Below are 23,937 nucleotides of genomic sequence, written 5' to 3' on the forward strand. Positions count from 1 at the left end.
TCTTTTTCAAGACTGCTTTGGCTTTTTGGGGTCTTTTGTGATTCCGTACAAATTTTAAGATTGTTTGTTCTAGATCTTCTATGAAAATGCTGTTGGCATTTTGATAGGAATGGCATTAAATCTGTAGACAGCTTTGGATGGTATGAATATTTTAACAATATATGATCTTCCAATTTGTGAGCATGGAATATCTTTCCATTTGTGTCATCTTCAATTTCTTTCATCCATGTTTTAAAATTCAATATAGGTCTATCACCCCTTGGTTAAGTTTGTTCCTAGGTATTTAATTCTTTTTGGTGCAATTATAAATGCAATTGTTTTCTTAATTTCTCTTTCGACTACTTCATTATTAGTGTATAGAAATGCAATGAATTTTTTTTATGTTGATTGTGTATCCTGTGACCTTATGGAATTCATTTATTAGTTCTAGTAGTTTTTTGGTAGAGTCTCAAGGGTTTTCTATATATAGTATCATGTCATCTGCAAGTAGTTGAAAGTCCTACTTCCTTCTTACCAACGTGGACGCCTTTTATTTCTTTTTGTTGTCTGACTGCTGTGGCTACGCCTTCCAGTAATAAAAGTGATTAAGAGCAGACATCCTTGTCTTGTTCCTGATCTTAGGAGAAAAGCTCTCAGTCCTTCACTATTGAGTATGAAGTTAGCTTGCTTCTTCATATATGGCCTTTATTATGTTGACGTATGTTCCCTCTAAACATAATTTGTGGAGGTTTTTTTTTTTTTTTTTTTTTTTATCACAAATGGATGTTGGCAAATGCTTTTTCTGCATCTACTGAAATGACCATATGGTTTTTATCCCTTCCCTTGCTGATGTGATGATGTATCAGATTGATGCATTTGTGAAGACTGAACCACCCTTGCAACTCAAGATAAGTCCCACTTGGTCGTGGTAAATGATTTTTTTAAATGTATCGTTGGATTTTGTTTGCTAACATATTGTTCAGAGTTTTTACATCTATGTTCACCGAGATATTGTCTTAATAGTTTGTTGTTGTTGTTGTTGTTTTTTTGGTGGTGTCTTTATCTAGTTTTGGCATCAGGGTAACGCTGGGCTCAGAGAATGAATCTGGAAGCTTTCCTTTCTCTTCTATTTTTTGGAATAGTTTGAGAATAGGCATTCACCATTTTCATAGAATTTACCTGCGAAGCCGTTTGGTCCTAGATTTTCTGTTTGTTGGGGGTTTTTTGACTAGTGATTCAATGTTATTGCTAATCTGTCTATTCAAATTTTCTAATTCTTCTGGTCCAGTTCTCGGAGGCTACATGTGTCTAATAATTTGTCTATCTCTTCTAGGTTGTCCAATTTGTTGGCATATAATATTTCATACTCTCTTATAATGCTTTGTATTTGTGTTGGTTGTTATTTCTCCTCTTCATTGTAAAATAAAAAATTTTTAAGTTTTTATTTATTTTTGAGAGAGAGAGAGACAGAGAGAGAGACACACACACGCAAAGCATGAACAGGGGAGGGACAGAGACAGAGGGAGACACAGAATCTAAAGCAGGCTCTAGGCTCTGAGCTGTCAGCACAGAGCCTGACATGGGGCTGGAACTCATGATCTGCAAGATCATGACCTGAGCCAAAGTTGGACGCTTAGCTGACCGAACCACCCAGGCACCCCTCTCCTCTTCAATTTTTTTAAATGTTTATTTATCTTTGGGGGGGAAGGGCAGAGAGAGAGGGGCACACAGAATCCAAAGCAGGCTCCAGGCTCTGAGCTGTCAGCATGGAGCCCGACGCAGGGCTTGAATCACACAAACTCCAAGATCCTGACCTGAGCCTAAGTCAGACGCTTAACTAACTGAGCACCCAGGCGCCCCTCCTCTTTCTTCACTTAAAAAGGAAAAAAAAGTTATTTATTTAGAGAGAGAGAGAGAATGCACGAGCAGGGCAGAGGCAGAGAGAGAGGGGCAAAGAGAGAATCCCAAGCAGGCGCCATGCTGTCAGTGCAGAGCCTCACATGGGACTCGATCTTGCAAATGGTGAGATCATGACCTGAGCTGAAATCAAGAGTCAGCCACTTAACCAACTGAAGCACCCAGATGTCCTCTTCATTTTTTTCTTTCTCTTCTTTCATTTCTGATTTTGTTTGTTTGAGTCCTCTGTGTTTTGTTTTTTTTGTTGTTGTTGTTTGTTTTTGATAAGTCAGGCTAAATGTTTATCAATTTTGTTGATCTTTTCAAAGAACCAGCTTCTGGTTTCATTGATCTGCTCTCCTAGTTTTTTTTTTTTTTTTAAGTTTCTATTTTGTTTATTTCTGCTCTAATCTTTATTATTTCCTTCCTTCTGCTGTTTTGGGGTTTTGTTTGTTCTTTTTCTTTTTTTTTTTCCGTAGCTCCTTCACGTGTAAGGTTAGGTTAATTTGAGATTTTTCTTGCTTCTTGAGGTAAGCCTGTATTGCTGTAAACTTCCCTTTTAGAACCCAAAGATTTTGGACCATTGTGTTTTCATTTGTCTCCATGCATTTTTTAATTTCCTCTTTGATTTCTTAGTTGACCCATTCATTGTATGAATAGCATGTTATTGAATGTCCATGTATTTGTATTCTTCCAAATTTTCTCTTATGGTTGATTTCCAGTTTCATAGTGCTGTGGTGGGAAAAAGATGCATGGTATGACTTTCATCTTTTTGAATTTGTTGACACTTGATTTGTGGCCGAATGTGTGATCTATTCTAGGCTGAATATGTTACATATGCACTTGAAAGAGCATGTGTATTCTGTTTTAGGAGGGCATGTTCTGAGTATCTCTATTAAATTCATCTGGTCCAGTGTCTCAAAGTTTGTTTCCTTGTTGATTTTGTTTAGATGAGTTGTCCATTAATGTGAGTGGGGTAGTAAAGGCCCCTACCATTACTGTAATACTATCAACGACTTCCTTTATGTTTGTTATTAACTTCTTTATGTATTTGGATGCTCCTATGTTGGGTGCATAAATATTTACAATCATTCTTTCTTCTTGTTGGATTTTCCCCTTTATGTCTTCTTCTGTGTTCTTGTTACAATCTCTGTTTTAAAGTCTATTTCGTCCAATGTAAGTATTGCCACTGGCTTTCTTTTCACTTCCATGTGCATGATAAATGTTTTTTTTTTTTAATTTTAAATTATTTATTTTAAATTAAAAAAAATTTTAATATGAAATTTATTGTCAAATTGGTTTCCATACAACACCCAGTGCTCATCCCAACAGGTGCCCTCCTCAATGCCCATCACCCATCCTCCCCTCCCTCCCACCCCCCATCAACCCTCAGTTTATTCTCAGTTTTTAAGAGTCTCTTAAGGTAAATGCTTTTCTATTCCTTTGCTTTCAATCTGCAGGTGTCTTTAGGTATGAACAGAGTCTCTTGTGTGCAGTATATGGATGGGTCTTGCTTTTTTATCCATTCTGTCACCCCGTCTTTTCATTGGAGCATTTAGTCCATTTACATTCAAAATAATTATGGATTTATTGCCATTTTGTTACTTGTTTCAAGGTTGTTTTTGAAGCTCTCTGCTCCTTTCTTCTCTCTCATCTTTCACAGTTTGCTTTCTTTAGTGATATACTTTGATTCCTTTCTCTTTATTTTTTGCTTATCTATTTTTGATTTGTACTGGTTTTTTGTTTGTGGTTACCATTGGGTTTACATATAACATCTTATACATATAGTGCTCTATATTAAGCTGATGGTCACCTAAGTTTAAATCCATTCTTTACTAGTCTCTCACCACACACTGATAACAAGCCATTTTGACAGGTGTGAGGTGACATTTCATTATGGTTTTGCATCTCATTGAGGGTTAGTGATCTTGACTATCTTCTCATGTGCCTATTGGCCGTCTGTTTTCTTTGAACAAAATGTCTCTTCTGATCCTCTGACCAATTCTTAATCAGTTTTTTTTTAAGTTAGTTAGTATGAATTCTTTATACATTTTGGATATTAACTCTTATTAGATATATGATTAGAAAATATCTCCCATTCAGTAGGTTGACTTTTCACTTTGTTGATGGTTTCCTTCTCTGTGCAGAAGCTTTTTAAGTTTGATGTAGTCTCATTTGTTTATTTTTGCTTTTTTTTTGCCCTTGCATTTGGAGTTTGAGGGCCCCCTCCCCCCCCAAAAAAAAAGAAAAAGAAAAAGAAGAAAAAGAAAAAAACCTCACTAAAACCACTGTCAAGGAGGTTGCTACCTATGTTTTCTTCCATGAATTTTATGGTTTCAGGTCTCACATTCAAGTCTTTAATGCATTTCGAGTTAATTTTTGCATATGGTTAAGACAGTGGCCCAGTTTCATTCTTGTGCATTTAGCTGTCCAGTTTTCCTACCACTGTTTTAAAAACTTTCCTTTCCCTACTGTATATTCTAGCCTCTTTTGTTGATTAACTGACCAGATGAACATGGGTTTATCTCTGGGATCTCTATTCTATTCCACAGACCTTGTGTCTGGTTTCATTCCAGTACCATACTGTTTTGATTACTGTAGGTATGCAGTATCATTTGAAATCAGGAAGCATGATACCTCTAGCTTTCTTTCTCAAGATTGCTTTGGCCGTTCAGTCTTTTGAGCTTTCACATAAGCTTTTAGGATTATTTGGTCTAGTTCTGTGAAAAATGCCATCGGAATTTTGATAGGGACTATCGTGAATTTGCAGACTGCTCTGGGTAGTATGGGCTTTTTAACAATATTAATTATTCCAACCCATGAGCATGGTATATTTTTCCATTTATTTGTGTCATCTCCAATTTCTTTTATCAATGTCTTAATAGTTTGCAGTGCACAGGTTTTTCATCTCCTTGGTCAAATTTATCCCTAGGTATTTTATTCTTTCTGATATAATTATAAATGGGACTATTTTTCTTTCTGATAGTTCTTTGTTAGTGTATAGAAATGCAATGGATTTTTGTATATTAATTTTGCATCCTGTAACCTTACTGAATCACTTATTAGTTCTAATTGCTCTTTGGTGGCATTTTTAGGATTTTCTACATATAGTATCATTTTATGTGCACACAGTGACAGTTTTACCTTTTCCCTTCCAATTCAGATGACTTTTATTTCTTTTTCTGCCTAAATGCTCTGGCTAGAACTTCTAATACTATATTAAATAAAAGAGGGGGTGGGGTGTTCTCGTCCTGCTCCTGATCTTAGAAGAAAAGCTTTCAGCTTTTCACTACTGAGTATGGCGTTATCTGTGAGTTTGTCATGTTATCTTTCTTACACTAAAGTATGTTTCCCCATACCCACTTTGTGGAGAGTTTTTATCATGAATCGATGTTGTACTTTGTCAGATGCTTTTTCTACATCTATTGAGATGACCATAGGATTTGTAGCTTTCATTTGGTTAATGTGGTATACCATGTTGATTGATTTCCAGCTGTTGAACCATCCTTATATCCCCGGAACAAATGCCAATGACCCTTTTAATGTATTGAATTCAGTTTGCTAATATTTTGTTGAAGATTTTTGCATCTATGTTCATCAGGAATACTGGCCTGTCATTTTACTATTTTGTGGCATCCTTGTCTGGTTTTGGTAATGCTGGCCTCATAAATTGGGTCTGGAAAAGTTCCCTCCTCTTCTGTTTTTTGTTTGTTTGTTTGTTTGTTTTTGGAAGAGTTTGAGAAGGCCTGGTGTTAATTGTTCTTTGAATTTGTGGTTGATTTCACCAGTGAAGCCATCTGGCCCTGGACTTTTGTTGTTGGGAAGCTTTTTATTACTGATTCAATCTCCTTACTAGTAATTAGTTTATTTAGATTTTCTGTCTTCATGATTCAGTCTTGAAAGATTTAATGCTTCTAGGAATTTATCAATTTCTTCCAATTTGTTGACATATAACTATACACAGTTGTCTCTTATAATTGTTTGTGTTTCTGTGGTATCTGTTGTAAGTTCTCCTTTCATCTCTGATTTTATTTATTTGAGCCCTCTCTTTCTTGGTGAGTCTAGCTAAATGTTTGCCAGTTTCATCTTTTCAGTGAACCAGCTATTAGTTTCACTGAGTTTTTAAAATCTCTATTTATTTATTCTGCCCTGATTATTATTTCCTTCCTTCTACTAACGTTGAGCTTTGTTTGTTCTTCTTCTAGTTCCTTTAGATGGAAGGTTATTGTTTGAGATTTTTCTTGTTTCTTGAGGTAGGCTTGTATTGTTATGAACTTTCCTCTTAGAACCACTTTTGCACATCCCACAGATTTTGGTATGTTGTATTTCTTTTTTCATTTGTTCTTCAGCATTTTAAAAAATTCCTCCTTTGATTTCTGATGGCCCACTGGCTGTTCAGTAACATGTTGTTTTATTCTCTACATTTTTGTGGTTTTTCCAGTTTTCCTCTTGTAATTGATTTCTGGTTTCATACCACTGTATGTAGTTGGAAAAGACGCTTGCTATGATTTCAATCCTGTTGAAAGTATTGAGACTTCTTTTGTGTCCTAACATGCTCTATCCTGGAGAATGCTGCATGTGTACTTGAGAAGAATGTGTATCTTGCCTGTTTTTTGGATCAAACGTTCTGTGTGTATCTATTAACTTCATCTGGTCTAAAGTATTGTTCAAAGCCAACATTTCCTTATTGCGTTCTCTGTGTGAGTGATCTATCCACTGATTTAAATGGGGTGTTAAAGCCCCCTACTATAATTATATTGTCAATTTCTCCCTTTACATCTGTTAATGTCCGCTTTATATACTTTGGTGCTTCTATGTTGGATCCATATATAAGTGTTTTATCTTCTTGCTTGGTTGACCTCTTTATCATTAGGTAATGCCCTTCTTTTTCTTTCATTACAGGCTTTATTTTAAAGTCTATTTTGTCTCATATGAGTGTAGTTACAACAGCTTTTTGTTTCCAGCTTGTATCTTTTCCCATCTCTCCCCTTTCATTCTGTGTGTGCCCTTACTTCTGACATGAGTCTCTCGTAGGCAGGCACACAGATGAGTCTTTTTAAAAATTTTTAATGGTTTTATTTTTATTTTATTAAAATTTTTTTTAAGTTTGAGAGAGAGAGAGAGAGAGAGAGAGAGAGAGAGAACGAGCACACACACGAGTGGGGGAGGGGCAGAGAGAGAATCCCAAGCAGACTCTGCACTGTCAGCCCAGAGCCCGATGTGGGGCTCAAACTCACAAACCACAGATCATGACCTGAGCTGAAACTAAGAGTCGGATGTTTAACCAACTGAGCCACCCAGACACCCTTCAATTAATTTTTAATTCAAGCACAATGTCTTTTGATTAGAGAATTTAGTCTACTTACATTCAAAGTAATTACTGATAGGTATGTACTTACTGCCACTTTGTTAACTGTTTTCTGGATGTTTTTGTAGTTCCTCTCTGTTCCTTTCTTCTCTTTCTCTTTCTTTCTGGTTTGAGAACTTTATGTTATGCTTAGATTTCTTTCTCATTTTCTTTTGTGTATTTGCTCTACGATTTGCTTTGTGGTTACTATGCGGATTCACATATATTGTCCTATGTATTTAACAGCTATTCTAAGTTGACAGCAACTTAAATTTGAACATATTCCAAAAATACATTTTTACTAACCCCTCCATTTTGTTTTTGAGGTCACGTTTTACACTGTTTTATTTTATATATCCCTTAATTATTGTAACTTAATTTTACTACTTTTGTCTTTTGAGCTTCATACTAGCTTTAGAAGTGATTAATCTGCTACTTTTACTGTATATTTACCTTTTCCAGTAACATTTTTACTTTCGTGTGTTTTCTTGTTAATTAGTGCCATTTCTTTTCAGCTTAAAGGTCAGCAGATTTTTTGCAGAAACTTTGCAGGCCAGACATATTCAAACTGCTAAAAGGGAAAAACCTGCACCCGAAAATACTCTACCCGGCAAGGCTATCATTCAGAATAGTTGGAGACACAAAGAGTTTTCCAGATAAGCAAAAAGCTAAAGAAGTTCATCACCACTAAATCAGCCTTACAAGAAATTTTAGTTAAAGGGACTTCTTTAGCTGAAAACAAACTGCACTATTCTGTTTCAAGTTATACCATAATTTATTCAACAAATGCCCCCTTATATGCCTCAGAAGATGATGAAAAAATGAAAGCAACTGCCTACTTGTTCATAAAGTGCAAAGATAACATTAAGGAAATTAACAAGAGCAATGCTTTGACGTTGTTCCTGGTATTAAGAAAATATCACTAAACAAGACCAAGCAGCTTAGCCAATAAAAATTAGCTCTTGTGTTTTGAAATATAAAAATCAAGTGGTGTTGTGAATTATACACCAATAAATTTGTTATTAAAAAAATTTGTTTTAATGAGAAATAAGTTCTCACCTCTGATATAACAAGTTTGGAGGAAACGGATCTGTGAGAAGCCCTACTCGGTTTTAACGTTCTTTTTCCAATTTTTGCAGATTTGGTAAATAAAATATAACAGATCATTCTCATTTTCATTTATGTGATTACTAGTAAAGCCAAACGTCTGTCTGCCCACCCTACGTGTTACAGATATATCCTCCCCAGAATGTTATTTATCTAAAAATGTAACATTATTTAAGGTTTTTTAAAAAAACTGTGGACAAGCTGGGTGCCTGGGTGGCTCAGTCAGTTGAGTGTCCAACTTTGGCTCAGGTCACGATCTTGTGGTTCACGAGTTCGAGCCCTGCATTGGGCTCTGTGCTGACCGCTCAGAGCCTGGAGCCTGCTTTGGATTGTGTGTCTCCCTCTCTCTCCGCCCCTCCCCAGCTTGTACTCTGTCTCTCTCTCTCTCAAAAATAAATGGAACATTAAAAAAAATTTGTTTTTAATTGTAGACCAGCTTAACACTTTTATGTTGTTTAATCTGACTCTCCTCCTTTACCCAATCTGGCTTTTACGCCATGCTGAATTAAAAAAAAAACTTCACCAACCAATTACATATGTTTGCTTATATTTTTAGTACTTATGTGGCCCTACTTTTAACATCAAGTCTTTAAGTCACTGGGATTTATTTTGGGGTTGGGTGTGAAATCAAGATATAACTTAATTTTCTTTCCAGACCGTTAACAAGTTGTCACAATTCTGTTCACTAAAAAGTCTGCCCTTTTCCATGTTGACTTAAATTGCCATGTTGATCATATGCTAAATTCTTCAATATACTCAAGTCTATTTCTACACTTTACATTCCAGTTTAATGATCTAACAGTAACACAAAGGCGCTGTCACAGCTTGTTAGTGCATTTGAACATCCGGCAGAACAAGTCTCTATTTCTCTTAGCTCTCTAGCCCCACATCTCCACACTCCCCTTCATATTTTTATACTGCCCTTGATAATGGACTTCTCCCTTTGGCCGTCGGCTGGTGCAGAGAACAAAGCAGGCCATGATGACACACGGGGACAGAGAGGTAAGCAGTGGATGTACCACAGAGAGCTGTGCAGCCATATCTTAGAGTTTGGACTTTATCTTGAAGGCAGTGGGGAGGTGCAGAGCCAAAGCACACGCAGGGTTAGGTGTGGCTGTGGCGTGGAGAACGGACAAGGAGGAGCCAAGAAAGGTGTAGGGAGACTGACGGTTCAATGATCCAGGTAAGAGAAGAGAGTGGCCTAAAGAGGAAGATGAGTAGGCTATTCCACAGATGCTCAGGAAGCAAAATCATTAGGACTTGGTGAGTGACCGGAGTTGGGGACTTGAGAAACAGACGTGGTGGTTTCCGTCTAGGACCACAGGGGAGATGATGGCTGGGTTCACTAAGCTAAGGTATTCACGAAGAAAAGGTCAGAGGTTACAGTTAGACTTAGGAATGGAGGACAGACAACGACTGCAGTTTGGAAAACACTGATCACAACCTCAAGGATTATCTGCGCCGTTTGCTCCTGTGAGATCTCGGATCTGAGTCAGTTCATCTCCCTGGGTGTCAGTTTCTGCACTCTGGTTGGAGAAACTAAGCTCTATCACCACCTACTGCTCCAAAATTCCACCTTCCTCTCTGAGAGGCCAGTAGCCTAGTTCACTGCAGGAAGGCTGTGGCCAGTCTGTGTCCGCGAGCGAGGGATGAACAGGCCTAAACCTGGCCATCCTCCTCAAGTGTCCCGGCAAAACCTGGCAATAAGCTTCTCCTTTGTACACTTCCCTAGCCTCAAACATGTCTGCTCACCAGAACTTCTCTGCTACCTGACTTCATTTCCTCTATGAAGTATTTTCCTTGCCTGCGTGTGGAGCCCCCGGGGCTGGCCCTACTGATCTTTGTACTCCAAGCCCTGACCCCTTATCTCTGCCTTACGCATATCCAAACAGGGTGATCTCATGCTCTCTCTTTGGTCCTGGGAATATTAAAGAACAGTAGACCACCCAAGGAAGAAACCTAGTTTGACAAAGAGCTGCTAACTTTTTTTTCTTGCCAACCTTGTATAATTTTACTATTTTTTTTTTTTTTTTGCTTTTCCTATTGTACAAGGAACTAGGTTTCTACTCTTTTCACTTAAAAACCAAAAACTGTTTATCAAGAGCAAATTCCAAATGTCTATTTGTGGAGAAGAAAACATGTCACCTGCCAGAGATAACCAATATTAGTAGGTCGGGTGTGTGTATATATTACAAGTTTTTTTTTTCCCTTAAAAAAGTAGACAGATAATTTAGGACATCCCTTTGTAGACTGCTTTTTCATTTGCTATTTTTTTGGAGCCCTGGCTTTGCATGTGTCTCCCATCGCTAACGTGACCGACCGCTCATTAGACATCCAGGCAGACTCCAAGAGTCCATATAAATAGAGTTGCCAGGCCACCACCCCATCCCATTTCAGCAGGAGGTCAGTTAGAGCCGAAAGGCAGCTGCCCACAGCCAAAGACCTCACTTGCAACGCTGCCCTGAGTGGTGCGGTGGGCATTCCAGAAGGGGCAGAGTTACCTGAGTTTCAGCTGGGACCGCACCTCTCCAAACTCCAGCTGGAGCAGTTCGTTGTAACAGGCCATGAGGCTGGGGTTTTCCACATACCTCTACAAAGAGAAGGGGGAGTTCGTGGATAAACAAATGTGCATCTTTAAGTTATTATTGACTATCAGGAAAAATTCTTTTCACAGACTTCTCACGTGGGTAACTGAAACCTAAAAAGACATGTTTTCTTTAATGATGAACAGGAACTGAGAGGTGAAAATCTGAGTACCAAATTAGCTTTTTTAAAAAAATAAGTTTTTTGAGAGAGAGAAAGAGACAGAGGGTGTGTGCGAGGGGCAGAGAGAGAGGGAGGGAGAATCCCAAGCAGGCTCCATGTGAGCCTGTGACCTGAGCTGAAATTAAGAGTCAGAGGTGAGCTACCCAGGCACCCCAGGTACCAAATTCACTTTTAAGAAGACAGGGCTTGGGCACCTGAATGGCTCAATCAGGTGAGCCTCTGACTCTTGATTTCGGCTTAGGTCATGATCCCCGATTTATGAGATTAAGCCCTGCATCGGGCTCTGCCCTGACGGCATGGAGCCTGCTTGGGATTCTCTCTCTCCCTCTCTCTCTGCCCCTCCCCTGCTCATGTGCTCACTCTTTCTCTCTCTCAAAATAAATAAATACACTTTAAAAAAAAGAAAAGAAGAAGACCGGGCTTAAAAATGCTTTGTTTGAGCAAACAGGATTTTGGTTATCTGCATGGCACTGTCAGAGGCTAGAATATGCAGAAGGAAGAAATTCATTTAACTGAAGTCCTAATTTATATTAACTTCTAGAGTACATTCACTTAGTCAAGCACAGTATGCTGTCCTCTTTAAAGTCGCTCAAGCCCACAGTCAGCAAACACACACTTGCACTTCTCTGGGCACCTGCATCTCACAAAGGTAACCCCCACCCGGCAACGTGTTCCTACACTCACCTCTAACCATGGCTCAGTCAAGCCACTGAAGGATGGCCCTCCACAGCACAGGTGCTGGCTTTGCCCGATAGCCTTAGTGCCGTGGACAATCTCTACCTCGTGCAATAACCTTCACATGATGGAAACACCTCGCCACAAAGCTAGTCACGTAGCCGTGAGGAGCACGGACCCATTCCACCACCAAGTTATGTATTCCACAAAGACATCTTAGAGGTCACTGTGTCCTGTCACTTAGTTCCATTCGGGTGGAAGAAACATCGGGGAACATTACTCACTCCTGTTTCTGTGACCAGCTCTTGCTTTCACCTGCTCAATGCATAGATGACACTCTGCTGGCCGAGGACAAGGCTGAGGCCGAAGAGGCAGGGCCGGACCTGTGCAGGCCACCACCTCCAAGCCAAAGCCAGACCAACCTGGGACATGGGCCTCTCATGGAGCTCCTGCCTCTGCCCCAGTGAAGGTGCATAGAAGACCAATAGCCCTCTGTTTAAACAGTGATCAGGGTCTTGTCTGAGCGTCATGCAACCTAATCAATCCAGCCCCGGGTTCATGCCTTATAAGCTGTATGACCCTAAACGAGGCACCCAGGTCCGCTCTGCTCTTGTACAACAAGCCTATCCTGCTCCTACCCGCTGCAGGTGACCGTGAGGACCAAGTGAGGCGAAGGGAGAGAGCACTCTAACCGCAAACCGCTGCACGACCACAGAGCACGGTGATCGCCATCCCCGGGAGGGGAGGGGAGGGAGGAGCAAGCCATGTTGGCCGTGGCCACCCTGGTCCCTATCCCACAGGCCAGAACACAGCCCCTCTCACCGCAGAAGCGTGAGAGCGGTGCCCCACCTACAGCACTCGCCCACCGGGAGAGGAGCGTGCTGGGCCTGCCGTGCATTCCTCGGTCAGCCCTGACTCCACAGAACACCCGAGAATGCCGTCCACCTGCACAGGTACCTGGTGCTGACTGGGCGGGAACAGGGAGGAGACTCCTGGGCACAGGACCTGTGCCACCGCCAGCAGATGCCAGCTCAGGTGGGGCCCTGAGCTGTCCAGGGGCCTGGCTGGCCTCACCTGCTCTGCACGTGAGATCCTGGGACATAGAGACATGTGTATTTATAAACGGCCTCCCAGGGATGCAATGAGACTTTTCACTGGGTGTGAACGCAAATGTCCAAACTTCCAAGGCAGGCATCAAAGTTACAAAATGGGCACGTGTGACCAAACATACAGCAACCTGCCCCTGCTGTCTGCACCTCCCCAACTAACCCCTGCTCTAAACATCCCGTCTTTCCCGCCCTTCTCCAACTTCCACGCGTGTCGCAAGGATTCCACAGGGCATGGAGGGTGGAGGAGGGCACCGGGTCAGGGGGTGCTTGGGGAACAGGTCGTCATCCCTACTGCCCCAGCAGCAGCTGGCCTCCTCTCCCCGCCCCGCCCGACCCCAGCGCCTGGGCCACAAACCCCGCAGACCCCTGAGCTGACCCAACCTCGCTTTTCCAGAGCCCGTCGTCACACCCACCCTGCTGGGTCCCACCCAGGGGTTCTCAAGCCCCGGCTGCCTATTAGAATTACCTGCAATCTTGCCAAATAATAGCAACGGGCAGGCCTCTTCCAACACCACCTGAAAGACACTCTCTGGGGAAGCTCTTCAAGGGATTCTGACGTGCAACCAGTGCTGAGAGACGCCACACCCCAACTCCTCAGTTAGTCAGCAGGGGCTCAGCCGCCAAGTCCCACTGAGGAAGCAAGCAGCTCTCCATCCACCCTGAAACCTTGAACTCTGGCTAATCCACAAAATAGCCGAGTGCCCTCTGAATACCAGAGATCCCACTATGGTGTTGGCTTTCGGGTCTAGGTCTGGCTCAAGCCTCGGCATCACTGACCCCCCAGCCACGGGACTTGGGGCAGTCACCTTCCCTCTAGGTCTAGATACCCTGCTCTGTCACCAGGCACTCAGCCACCTCGGTATCCTGTTGTTACGTGAAGGTACGGGGCTCTCCTTGAAGGAAGATTAGCTTTCACCTGTGGTTTCTGACGACTGGCCGTCCACTTGAATCCGTCATCTACAAAATGGTGAGCCTGCTGCTACCTCCTGATTTCCCAGGTCACGTACCTCTACAATGACTACCTGAAAGCCTTTGTGCTTAGGGATGTGCCCCTAAGCCTGGTTCCAGCAAAGGCTTCAGAGGACACAGTGACCAAGTATGTGGGCGAGAGGGCAGGGACTGTGTGCATCAGCTACTCCTGCATTTTCAAGCCTCATGATACCTTGATTATATTAAGAAGAGAAAGGACTGAGGTCTCCTATACCTTCCACCAGGATGCTCTTTCCAGCCCACAGCTGTGCCAATGTACTTCCTTGTGGAGAACGGCAAACACACATTCCCAACGTGCATCTATGCCCTTTCGAAGAGACCTCATACAAACATAAAAGCTTAAGGACTCCTGGTGGCTGGAAGAAAAGAATACAAGGCAGGGTACATCATCTACCCCCAAGTTTCTCTAGAAAGTAGAAGCTTCCGAGCTCCTTGCTAAAAAGGATAGCCAGCTTTGAAGCCCGAAGAGTTATCGTGTAAGTATCTTCAAAGTTAGCTGGGAAAGTTTTTTTTTCTTGTATGAATGCTTTCCCGAGTAGGCTGAGAGGACGTGATCTAGGATCCACTGGCGAGAGGTGATCCATCATTTCCAACTTGGGATTCTGTACTGAAAGGAACACTCCCTTTCACACTGGCTGACTTGTTCTCCTACCATTTAATATGAATTACTAGGGGTGAGGGAATGGGAGTAGGTGCCGATATGGGTGTATGTTTTGGGAGTTGTCTTGGGAACCACAAAACTACGCAACAATAACAATAATCCAACGTATGCTTTTTATAGAAAAAAGGCGCGTGTATAAAGTAAAATATTAAACTCCATCTATCCGATGTTCATATTGGGGGTTTTCTTAGTCTGCATTTACTTGCCACCCTTGTTCACTTAAGCTTTCATCACTTCGTCTTATAAACGTCACATGGTCGCACTTCTGTAACCCAGTCCAGAAGGCCTTTCACCGGGAGAAACGGTCCGTTCACACGCGCTTGCTTCTAGCCCTTCTAGCGAGTTTACGACTCGCTCCACACTGCGGCTTCCTCTTCCTCGTGTCAGCCAGTCTGACCAGGCTGCTGTAAATTTCACATTTCCTCTTGTGAATTTGGAAGGCTTGTTAAATCTTTCCGTTTATTACTGGCTGCCTTCCTTTCCACTGACCTCAAAGGCTAACATTGATTTCTTTGCTCTATTTGAAAGCAAGATCCCGATCACCCCCAGAACAGACCATCTCCCAGGGAGCACATGTTCTAGTCTGCACCTTTCCCACCGACGACAGCTTCAGAATACTTTCACTGCCCGCCCCCTCCCATGTCTGCTAGATAAGGTCCTGAGAACGCTCTTACCCCCACCTCCTCCCCACAAACCCTGAAGATGCCTAGGTTCACTAAGAGTGTCGAGAATTCAAATCCTGAGCCATTGTTCAAATTTTTCTTTTGGTACGTCCCTTGCGTTAGAAGAGTATTATATACCCCAGTCTGAGTGTTCCCTTTTGGGCCTGAACAGCATACCTACATAGATCTAGATCTCACCTACATTTCTCACGTTACGGAACCACAGGCGAAGCTACACTACCCGGCGTTCATGCACACGCAGGCGCAGATGGAGGGCACCCCTGCCCTCCACCCTTTTGCCCTGCAAGGTGACCAAGGAGTTGTCTGGGCGGGACTCTCGGGCTGCGGTCCTCCCGCGGTAATATCTCATCAGACCAGGCATTACTATTACTGTTTTATACAGTCAATGTGTGCTTAGATTTACCCCCATATTCACCATTTTCTTGCTGCTCATTTCTTGGCGTTGCAAGCCTTCCACTTGGGATTCACCTTCCCTCTGCTTGAAGCACCCCCTTTAGCATTTTCTTGTAAGGATCTGCTAGTTGCAAACTCTGTTTTCACATTGCTCAAAGTCTTTATTTCAACTGCATTTTTGGAAGCTATTCATGCTAGGGCTAGTTACTTTCCTTTATCACTCTGCAAGGGTTATTCCTGTATGTTCTGTTTTCCGTTTATCACTGCAGAGAAGCTGGCTGATAGTCGTCATTCTTCCGAAGTTAATCTTTCTTCTCTGGCTGGTTTTAAGGTCTCTTTCCAGGTGTGACACCGGGGTGGCTCAGTCGGTTGAGTGTCCAACTCGTGATTTTGGCTCAAGTCATGATCCCAGGGTCGTGGGCTTGAACTCCGTGTTGGGCCTTGTGCTGAGCGTGGAGCCTAAGATTCTCTCTCACCCTCACCCTCTCCCCCGCTCACATTCTCTCTCTCTCTCTCAAAAAAAAAAAAAAAAAAACTGTTTTGTTTTTTTCACCATGATGTGTCTTCTTTTTATTTACTCTACTTCAGATTTGTTGGAATTTTTGAATCTGTGGACCATACTCTTTCATCAGTTCTAGAAAATTCTCTTCCAATACTGCCTCTGCCCCTCTCTCTCTCTCCCGTTCTTTGGGAACCCCAGTTGTATATATGCTCAACTATACAGTCTGTCCTGCACACTTAACTTCCCTAACTTACCTTCTGTTACCGAATCTCTGTGCTACATGCTCTAAGACTTCTTCCGACCCACTAAGTTTTACAAGTTTTCAGTTACACGTGTTCATTTCTCAGAAGTTACTTATGTTCTGCTTAGAATTTGCTGTGCCACTTTTTACGGTTTCCTATTCCCTGCAGACATTTCCAAGGTCGTCTTGTCTTTTAATCTTTACATCTAAGCATGACTGCTTCATAATTCGTGTCTGAGAATTCTGGTATCTGTGGGTCGTGGGGGCCCATTTCTGCTGTCTTTCTCCTACTAGCTCTCACTTTCGGTGCCTCTCCTCCTGTGTGCGTGGAGGGCTGCCTGGGCCCTGGGGCAGTTACTCATGGAGATTCTCTGAGGCTGGAGGAAGATTCTTCTTCCTCTGGGGGGGATCCGTATTTGCTTCTGCCAAATACCTAGGAGTGCCACCTACCACCTAGAACCACTTTAACTAAATTCATGGCCTGGGGGTGGGGGGGTCTTAACTACCTCATGGACATAAAATTGGGCCACAGATCTGCCCAGGATCAGCCATAGGTAAGTTCTCTCCATCATGATTTCCAGGGCTCACTGGCAACCAGCTGACCAAAGCCTTTAGCAGCCTTTTGGCTTAGGGGAGACCAACAGATCAGGGCCTGGGAGGAGAGGGAGTCGTGCTTGGGCTGCCTCATTTCCAGAGTCCTTGAACTGCCTTTAAAGTTGCATGTATACAGGTCAGCATTACCAAAACACATCCTATGGCATAACATTTAGAGTAGGTCATTGAAGGAGATTTTATGATGTTTAGATGACTTCAGCAGACACAATTTTGAGAGAACAAAACGTAACGCGTCGTACATTATTAGATTACCAAGTTCTAAAGCTAAACCAAACTGTAACAGCATGAAGACAACAAATTTTTTTTTCTTCAAATGAGTTCAAAACTTTTGCTGGCTCTGAACGGAGATTAAATAATTTCTCGGGGCGCCTGGGTGGCTCAGTCGGTTAAGCGTCCGACTTCGGCTCAGGTCATGATCTCACAGTCATGGTTCAAGCTCTGCGATGGGCTCTGTGCTGACAGCTCAGAGCCTGGCGCCTGTTTCGGATTCTGTGCCTCCCTCTCTCTCTGCCCCTCCCCTGCTCATGCCCTGTCTCTCTGGGTCTCAAAAATAAATAAAAACATTAAAACAAATTTTAATAAAAAAAAATAATTTCTCAGGCTGAATGATACCTGCATTACAAAGAAATGGGTACGTACCCTTGTAAAGCCAGCAGCAATGAGGGGCATCACAGAGGACTCTTCTCTATCCGTCCTTCAAAAGAACATAGTCAAGGGTTAGAGACAGTTTTTATCAATAATAGCTCACCTCTTTTACTCACTATTTACATAATACTATGACTATCATATAATGTCAAATACTTTTAGATGCATTAGATTAATATACCAATCAGAAGTGTAAAATTGAAAATAGTTTTCTGTTTTTGTTTCGTAGGTAGCTTTCTGGCAGCATACCATAATGCCTGAAATATGGAGATCGCACGGACAGCCAGAATACAGGAGTAACCACGTATCTATTTGATATGTAAACATTTTAACTTAAATTCTTCCCTACTTTCTTCTACTTCCTATTAAAAAAAAAAAAAAAACTCTTCTCCTCCCCCCCTCAAAACGTTCTAAGAAAAAAGTTTAAAGGACAAAGAATTCCTTCTGCTATCTACAAAAATATATAAGCTAAATAACACTTATTTGAATACTGCCCTTCTCCCAGCGCATTTCTGTTCTTTCCTTACCTTCAATTTCAGGATGAAATACAAGATTTCTCCCATCTACGTATGAATCAAATCTTCATAAATACTTGGGAGTTAGAAGGCCCTCGGGAGATGTCCCTGGTAACATTCATACTTTGAGCAATGGAACTGTCTCATGGTCTGCCTATTTCTAAAGTGAACGGCAGTCCCAAATCACAAAACCTTCCACGAGAGCAGAAAGTCCCTCCGTGGAGGTAACTGGCGAGGTAAAGACAGTAAGAAGGAAGAAAAGGCCAAAAAGGTCACACCTGTCACAGCCTACAAGCTGTTAGGCCCCTGCTAAGAGCAAGCAGGACACAGACACCTGAACTTCAACATCAAAACTGGTGACGGCTTACCTGCGTACTACACCAATGATAATTGTGTTTTCGGAGAGTTTTGATGACCTGATAGACCTTTAAAAAACAAACAAACAAACAAATTTTTAGAAAATGTAAAGTACTTCTTAAAAAAAAATACCCTTAAATTTTGGAAGAACATTCAAAGCTGGGGGGAGGCAGAAGAGGGAGCAGGTCACATTCTGCATTTCCGTTCTTGGCTACTCAATCTTCCTCCCTCAAGGGGACAGGCCCCTACTCCGTGGACGAGTAACCCTAACGCTCACGCAGTACAAACATAACAGCTGGCTAGAGACGGCGTGCCTGCTACTTGCTCTGACCTTTGTCAACCTGAATATCTCAGGTGGAGAACATTCCCTACCTCGGGCTTATGTGACAGGGGTTATCGGTCTCTTGCCATCAAAGGGACACGCGAGTACATGTGTGTTACCACACACTGACAGCCGCGGTTACGGTGGGGACGAAGCCCAAAGGCCCGCTCCCTACATCCTCTAGAGAGTTCTTAGGTACGGTGTGGGCAAGAGTGGTAGCCGCAGAATTCAGAAGTAGCAGGATCTCCAAATCCATCAGAAAGAAGAGACAGAGAAGAATGGAGAACTGGTCAGGAAGAGTAGGGGACGCTGCTCCACCGAAACCCCCCCCCCCAGAGTAAAAGGCTCCCCGGAGGACCCACTCACCCCTCCTGGAGAAGCATCCCCCCACCCCCAGCCAGGAGAGGAGACGACGGAGTGGAATGAACGTGCCCAGGAGAGAAGGCGCTGGGCTGTGCCCCAGCCCTGAGCTCCCCTACCCTGGGGGACGCAGGACCCTGGAGAGGAGCCGTGATGCCACAGGCAGAGGGGATGCGGCCCCGGGCTGGGAGGAAGACACTCACAGCAGACGGGGGCTTCAGCAGAAGAGCGGACCGTTCCCACGCGGCCCCAGCCCCGTCACGGGCGTGGTGACCTCCTAGAGAACGTGGGCACGATGGGACACAGAACGGCCACGACTTACTGCAGGACCTCGTTCCATTGGCTCACAAAACAGAACCACTCCCGGGTCACAGAACACAGAAAACCACTCGAGTGACTTTCTCAATTCTCCCAAAGATGGCCCATAACGTAGCCATTCCAGGAGCATCAGAGACGTTAATCAGGCATACACAGTGGATACCTCGGTTTGGCAAACTTTTTCTGTAAAGGGCCAGATGGCAAGTATCTTAGGCTCTGTGAGCCATGCAGACTCTGTCACAACCACTCCACACTGCCCCTGTGGCACAAAAGCAGCCAGAGACGATACAGAAGTGAACGGTGTGGCCGTGTCCCCTCTTGCACGGCCCTGCCCCAGGGCCCCGGGGCCTCATTTTCTCAAGGAACTGAGGTTGAGGAGGCTGAGCCCAACCTCAGATGCAGACTGCATGTGGGTACGGAGTGGCTCAGGGATGGACACGCAGCTCTAGGGACAAGCCAGTCTCTCTTGGGGGCTGTGTGGCTCACACCTCTCAACATTTCTGCTTTTAGCAGTGCCCACTCTGTTCCTCCAGCTTCCATCTGCCTGTCTGCTCCAGAGTAGGCCAACTGTAATGGCGCCATACGGCTGCTCTATCGGAAGAGCCCCCTCGACAGGTCACCACAGGGTCTGCCACCCAGGTGCCGGTCCCCGGTCCCACTGCGGTCTCCCTGCCTGGAGAACAGCCATGCTCGCCTTCCTGAAGAGGGGGCCATGGAACGGCTGGAGAAGCCTGGAAGGGCGACGGCACAGCAGACACTCACACAGGCAAGGCCAGGTCACCTCTCAAAACTGGGATACTACTGACCTATCACTCATCTTACACAGGGACAGACAGGCACTCACGAATGGTATTTCTGTGACTTCTTAGGACACTGTACTCGTGTTCCTATTTCTGTCTTGTCACAAAGATTTCAAGAAAGAAAAGGCAAATTTAAGTATGTAGCCAGGCATCTCAAACTGGCTGTCACCTTTTTAGAAGAAAAACAGGGACGTGAGTGGTAGAAATAGCAAGCAGGTAAATGTACAGATGAAGTCAGGAAGTAGTTCTGGAACCTACTCCGGATGCAGGAACGAGGGTGGGCACGGGCTCAGGACAAAGCAGAAGGGAAGACCACGTTTACCTGGAAGAAAGCTGACACCTGCCGAGGAGGGCTAACACTGTATGAAATACGTGCACTCTTGCCGTTTTCTGGTCCACAAGGAGGAAGAACTGATTAGAAAATAGAAACATCAAGGAACCTGGGTTGAAACCTTGACTTCGGAATTCCGGAAAATGAAGAAAGAAACGACTTGACACCATCGTTTACACCCAGACATTAGTAAGGCAGATCTCAAGAACTCAGGAAAAAGAGAGAGCATGAGTCTATAGCACGAGCTTCTGAAACAGCAAGCAAGCACCCTGGGAGGCTCTCAAAACCAGGCTAGCTGGCGCATCACTAGGATTTTACTGGATTATGCGGAAGAGAAAACTCCAACACGAGTCTTCTCCCGCGTAAAAGATGTGTGGAGGTAGGCAGTCCAGGGCTGTGATGGCTCACTGTGGCACTGGACAGCTGGCTCCTTCCGTCGAGGGGTCCCTATTACCGCCTACACACGGTTCCCTCCTCATGATCCAAGACGGATGCTGCGCTCGGGCCATAGACTCCACATTCCTGGCGGCAGGAAGAAGGGCACGCACTCTCCCTCAAAGGAGTGCACATGGCATTCCCACTGGCCAGCCGCAGGAAAAGCTTGGGAATGCACGTATTTTCTAGGCAGCCACAGGCCCAGCTCAACGCTAGAAATTCTGTTGTCGGGAAAGAGTAGGCTTAACGTAAGAATACAGCTAAGCCCTTCGAGGAGTTAAATTTGACAAAAGTACAACTCCATTACTCGTACTTCGCCACTGTTCTCTCTGCCACGTGGAACGAATCTCAGATTGGAAATGGCATTTACGACGGGAACCATGAGCCGCAGACCAGGGGGAGTCCGGAGACGGCGAGGAGGCGTCCGGCACTCCACACGGATTTAATTCCGCTAATGCATGCTGGGTTTCCACGCCCAGCTTTAGTTCCTTCACCTCCCTTCATAAAATCTTCCCTTTCATTACAGAGCCCTGCTCCCAGGCACAAAAGAATAGTTCTTCGTTTCTTCTGAGTGCACCAGGCATACGTCTTCTGAAAGGTTCTGCAAATTGCTCGTGGCGAGTCATGTTCTCAGTCTCTGAGGCTGTTCTTTCCCCGACCATTATTTGGCAGCTTTTTACAGGCCCCCACTTCTTTACCCTGTTCGTTCGTCCTTGGACGGAAGTGATACAAGCCCAGGCCCAGAGCCTGCAGCAGAGGGCGCCACAGAAATCTCCCTTGCGCCCCTCGGCCAGGCCCTCGGCGTGAGTGGCCCTCCTGGGATCCGGGGAGCAGACGGGCTCTGAGGGCGCTGCCAGCAGGCAGGCCTGGCTTGGCCGCCCAGGGTGGACCCCTGACCGGCCCTCACCCGTCCTCCAACCGAACGTGAGAACTGGTGCGCTTTGCGGTTGTGAAGCTGCGACACGTGAACGGCCGGTCCCACGCTCCCTAGGCTGCTGCCCCTCCTCACGACACGGCAGAAAATCCCAGGTCTCTGCCCGCCTCCTTGGCTCGCAGTCTTGGGTTTCCCGGTGGAGGCAGAAAGGAAAGAATGAAGAGGCAGCAGGGAGTGGGGGGCCGGCGGCAGGGCTCCAGCCGCTCCCAGATGCGGTGGCGCCCCTCTGAGCAGAGCCATCGGTCTGTCTGTCAGCGCAGCTCCAGCACCCCAGGCTCAGCAGAGCCTCCTCCCAGCCCGTTCCCTTAGGGCCGTGTGGCCCTGTGGCCTTGGGCTTCGGAGGCTGGAGTGCGCACGAGCTGTCCCCGGGGCAGGACAGGCCTCTCCGTTAGGCCCCGCGGTACGAGGCATACAGGGAATCCCTGCCTCCTCTGTTCTCCGGCTTCTGACACACTGATCAGCCGAACTCCGGCCTCTGAACGGCTGTGGTCGGCTTTTATCTGTTACCTTCGTGGGCTTCTGGACAGGAGGCTGAGGAGGCAGTGAAATCAGGTGCGGACAAGACGCCGCCAACAGCCTCACAACTGGTCGACGCGCCTCAGCGCCTTCTGCCCGTCTACGCTGCCCGTCCAGCCTGCAGCCCGGATCTCCCACCTGCTCTAGACGCTCCCCTGCACAGACCGAGGCAGTGTCTCAACTGCCTAGTGGGGGAAGACTGCGCCCTTGGCTCAGCACCCAAGGCCCTCGTGATGGGGCTCCTGTCCGCTGCTCCAGCCTCGGCCAGAGCCACGTCCCACACCCGCCCGACCTGGCAGCCATCGGGCACTGAGCAGAGAAGCCCTGTATACCTGCCTCTTCCTACACATGAGGCTCCCTCCAGCTGGAATGTTTAAGTTTAAATTCAAGTTAGTTAACAATTAAAAATTGTTTTTAAGTTTAAATTCAAGTTAGTACCGGTCTCAGGGCTAGGACCCAGCGACCCATCCCCTCCGTGTAACACCCAGAGCTCCTCCCAACAGGTCCCCTCCTTGATGCCCATCCCCCCCCCCCCCCCCAGCAACCCTCTGTTTGTTCTCTGTATTTAAGAGTCTCTTACGGTTTGCCTCCCTCTCTGTTTTTATCTTAGTTTTCCTTCCCTTGCCCTGTGTTCATCTGTTTTGTTTCTTAAATTCCACATGAGTGAAATCTGATACTTGTCTTTCTCTGACCGACTTATTTCACTTAGCGTAATACATTCTAGTTAAATCCACGTTGTTGCAAATGGCAAGATTTCATTCTTTTTGATTGCTGAGTAATATTCCAGAGTGTGTGTGTGGGGGAGGGGTGTGTATACACACACACACACACACACACACACACACACACACACCACATCTTCTTTATCCATTTATCAGCCGACGGACATTTGAGCTTTTTCATAATTTGGCTATTGTTGATAGTGCTGCTGTAAACATTGGGGTGCATGTGTCCCTTTGGATCAGCATTTTTGTATCCTTTGGATAAATACCTAGTAGTGCAATTGCTGGGTCGTACAGTGGTTCTATTTTCTGCCTTTCTTTCTTCTTCTCAAAACTCCTGCTCATCCTTCAGGACTCAACCCAAGTATCCTCTGTGAAGCTCTCCCTGACACAGGCCCTGTAGCACTCTGTATACACCTCCTTGTGGGCGCTTATAAGCCTGTACTGAAATCACTCGCTCGCCCTGCAAACCAGAACATTAGCTCGTCAGAGGCAAGGACCCCATCTCATTTACCTATGTAGCTCTCATACCAAAGATAGTGTCCAGAACTGAGAAGACTTGCAAAGCAGGGTTCCCCAACCGGTGGATTTAGAAATATCACAGGCACAGAATATATGGCCTTCAGCAAAGCATCTGATAAGGAGTGTAAGGAGTTCCAAATTTCCCCAGTAGAGGGATACAGATGAATGCCAGGCGTTTAGACAAGTCGGCAACTGA

The 23,937-nt window shown here is 44.7% G+C and overlaps 1 protein-coding gene across 2 annotated transcripts in view; it reads right to left on the bottom strand.

Moving 5' to 3' along the window:
- The window catches only part of PDE8A (phosphodiesterase 8A), a 155,326-nt gene that overhangs the window by 54,479 nt on the left and 76,910 nt on the right, over positions 1-23,937 (bottom strand). For both annotated transcript variants that reach the window (XM_045448645.1, XM_045448644.1), the window contains exons 4-6: positions 18,493-18,549; positions 17,604-17,658; positions 10,831-10,919 (exon numbers count right to left, since the gene is read on the bottom strand). In XM_045448645.1, the coding sequence (XP_045304601.1) occupies positions 10,831-10,919; positions 17,604-17,658; positions 18,493-18,549 (201 nt within the window). The remainder of the gene's footprint in view (positions 1-10,830; positions 10,920-17,603; positions 17,659-18,492; positions 18,550-23,937) is intronic.

The sequence above is a fragment of the Leopardus geoffroyi genome, chromosome B3, assembly GCF_018350155.1.
Source record: "Leopardus geoffroyi isolate Oge1 chromosome B3, O.geoffroyi_Oge1_pat1.0, whole genome shotgun sequence".
Taxonomy (NCBI): Eukaryota; Metazoa; Chordata; class Mammalia; order Carnivora; family Felidae; genus Leopardus; species Leopardus geoffroyi.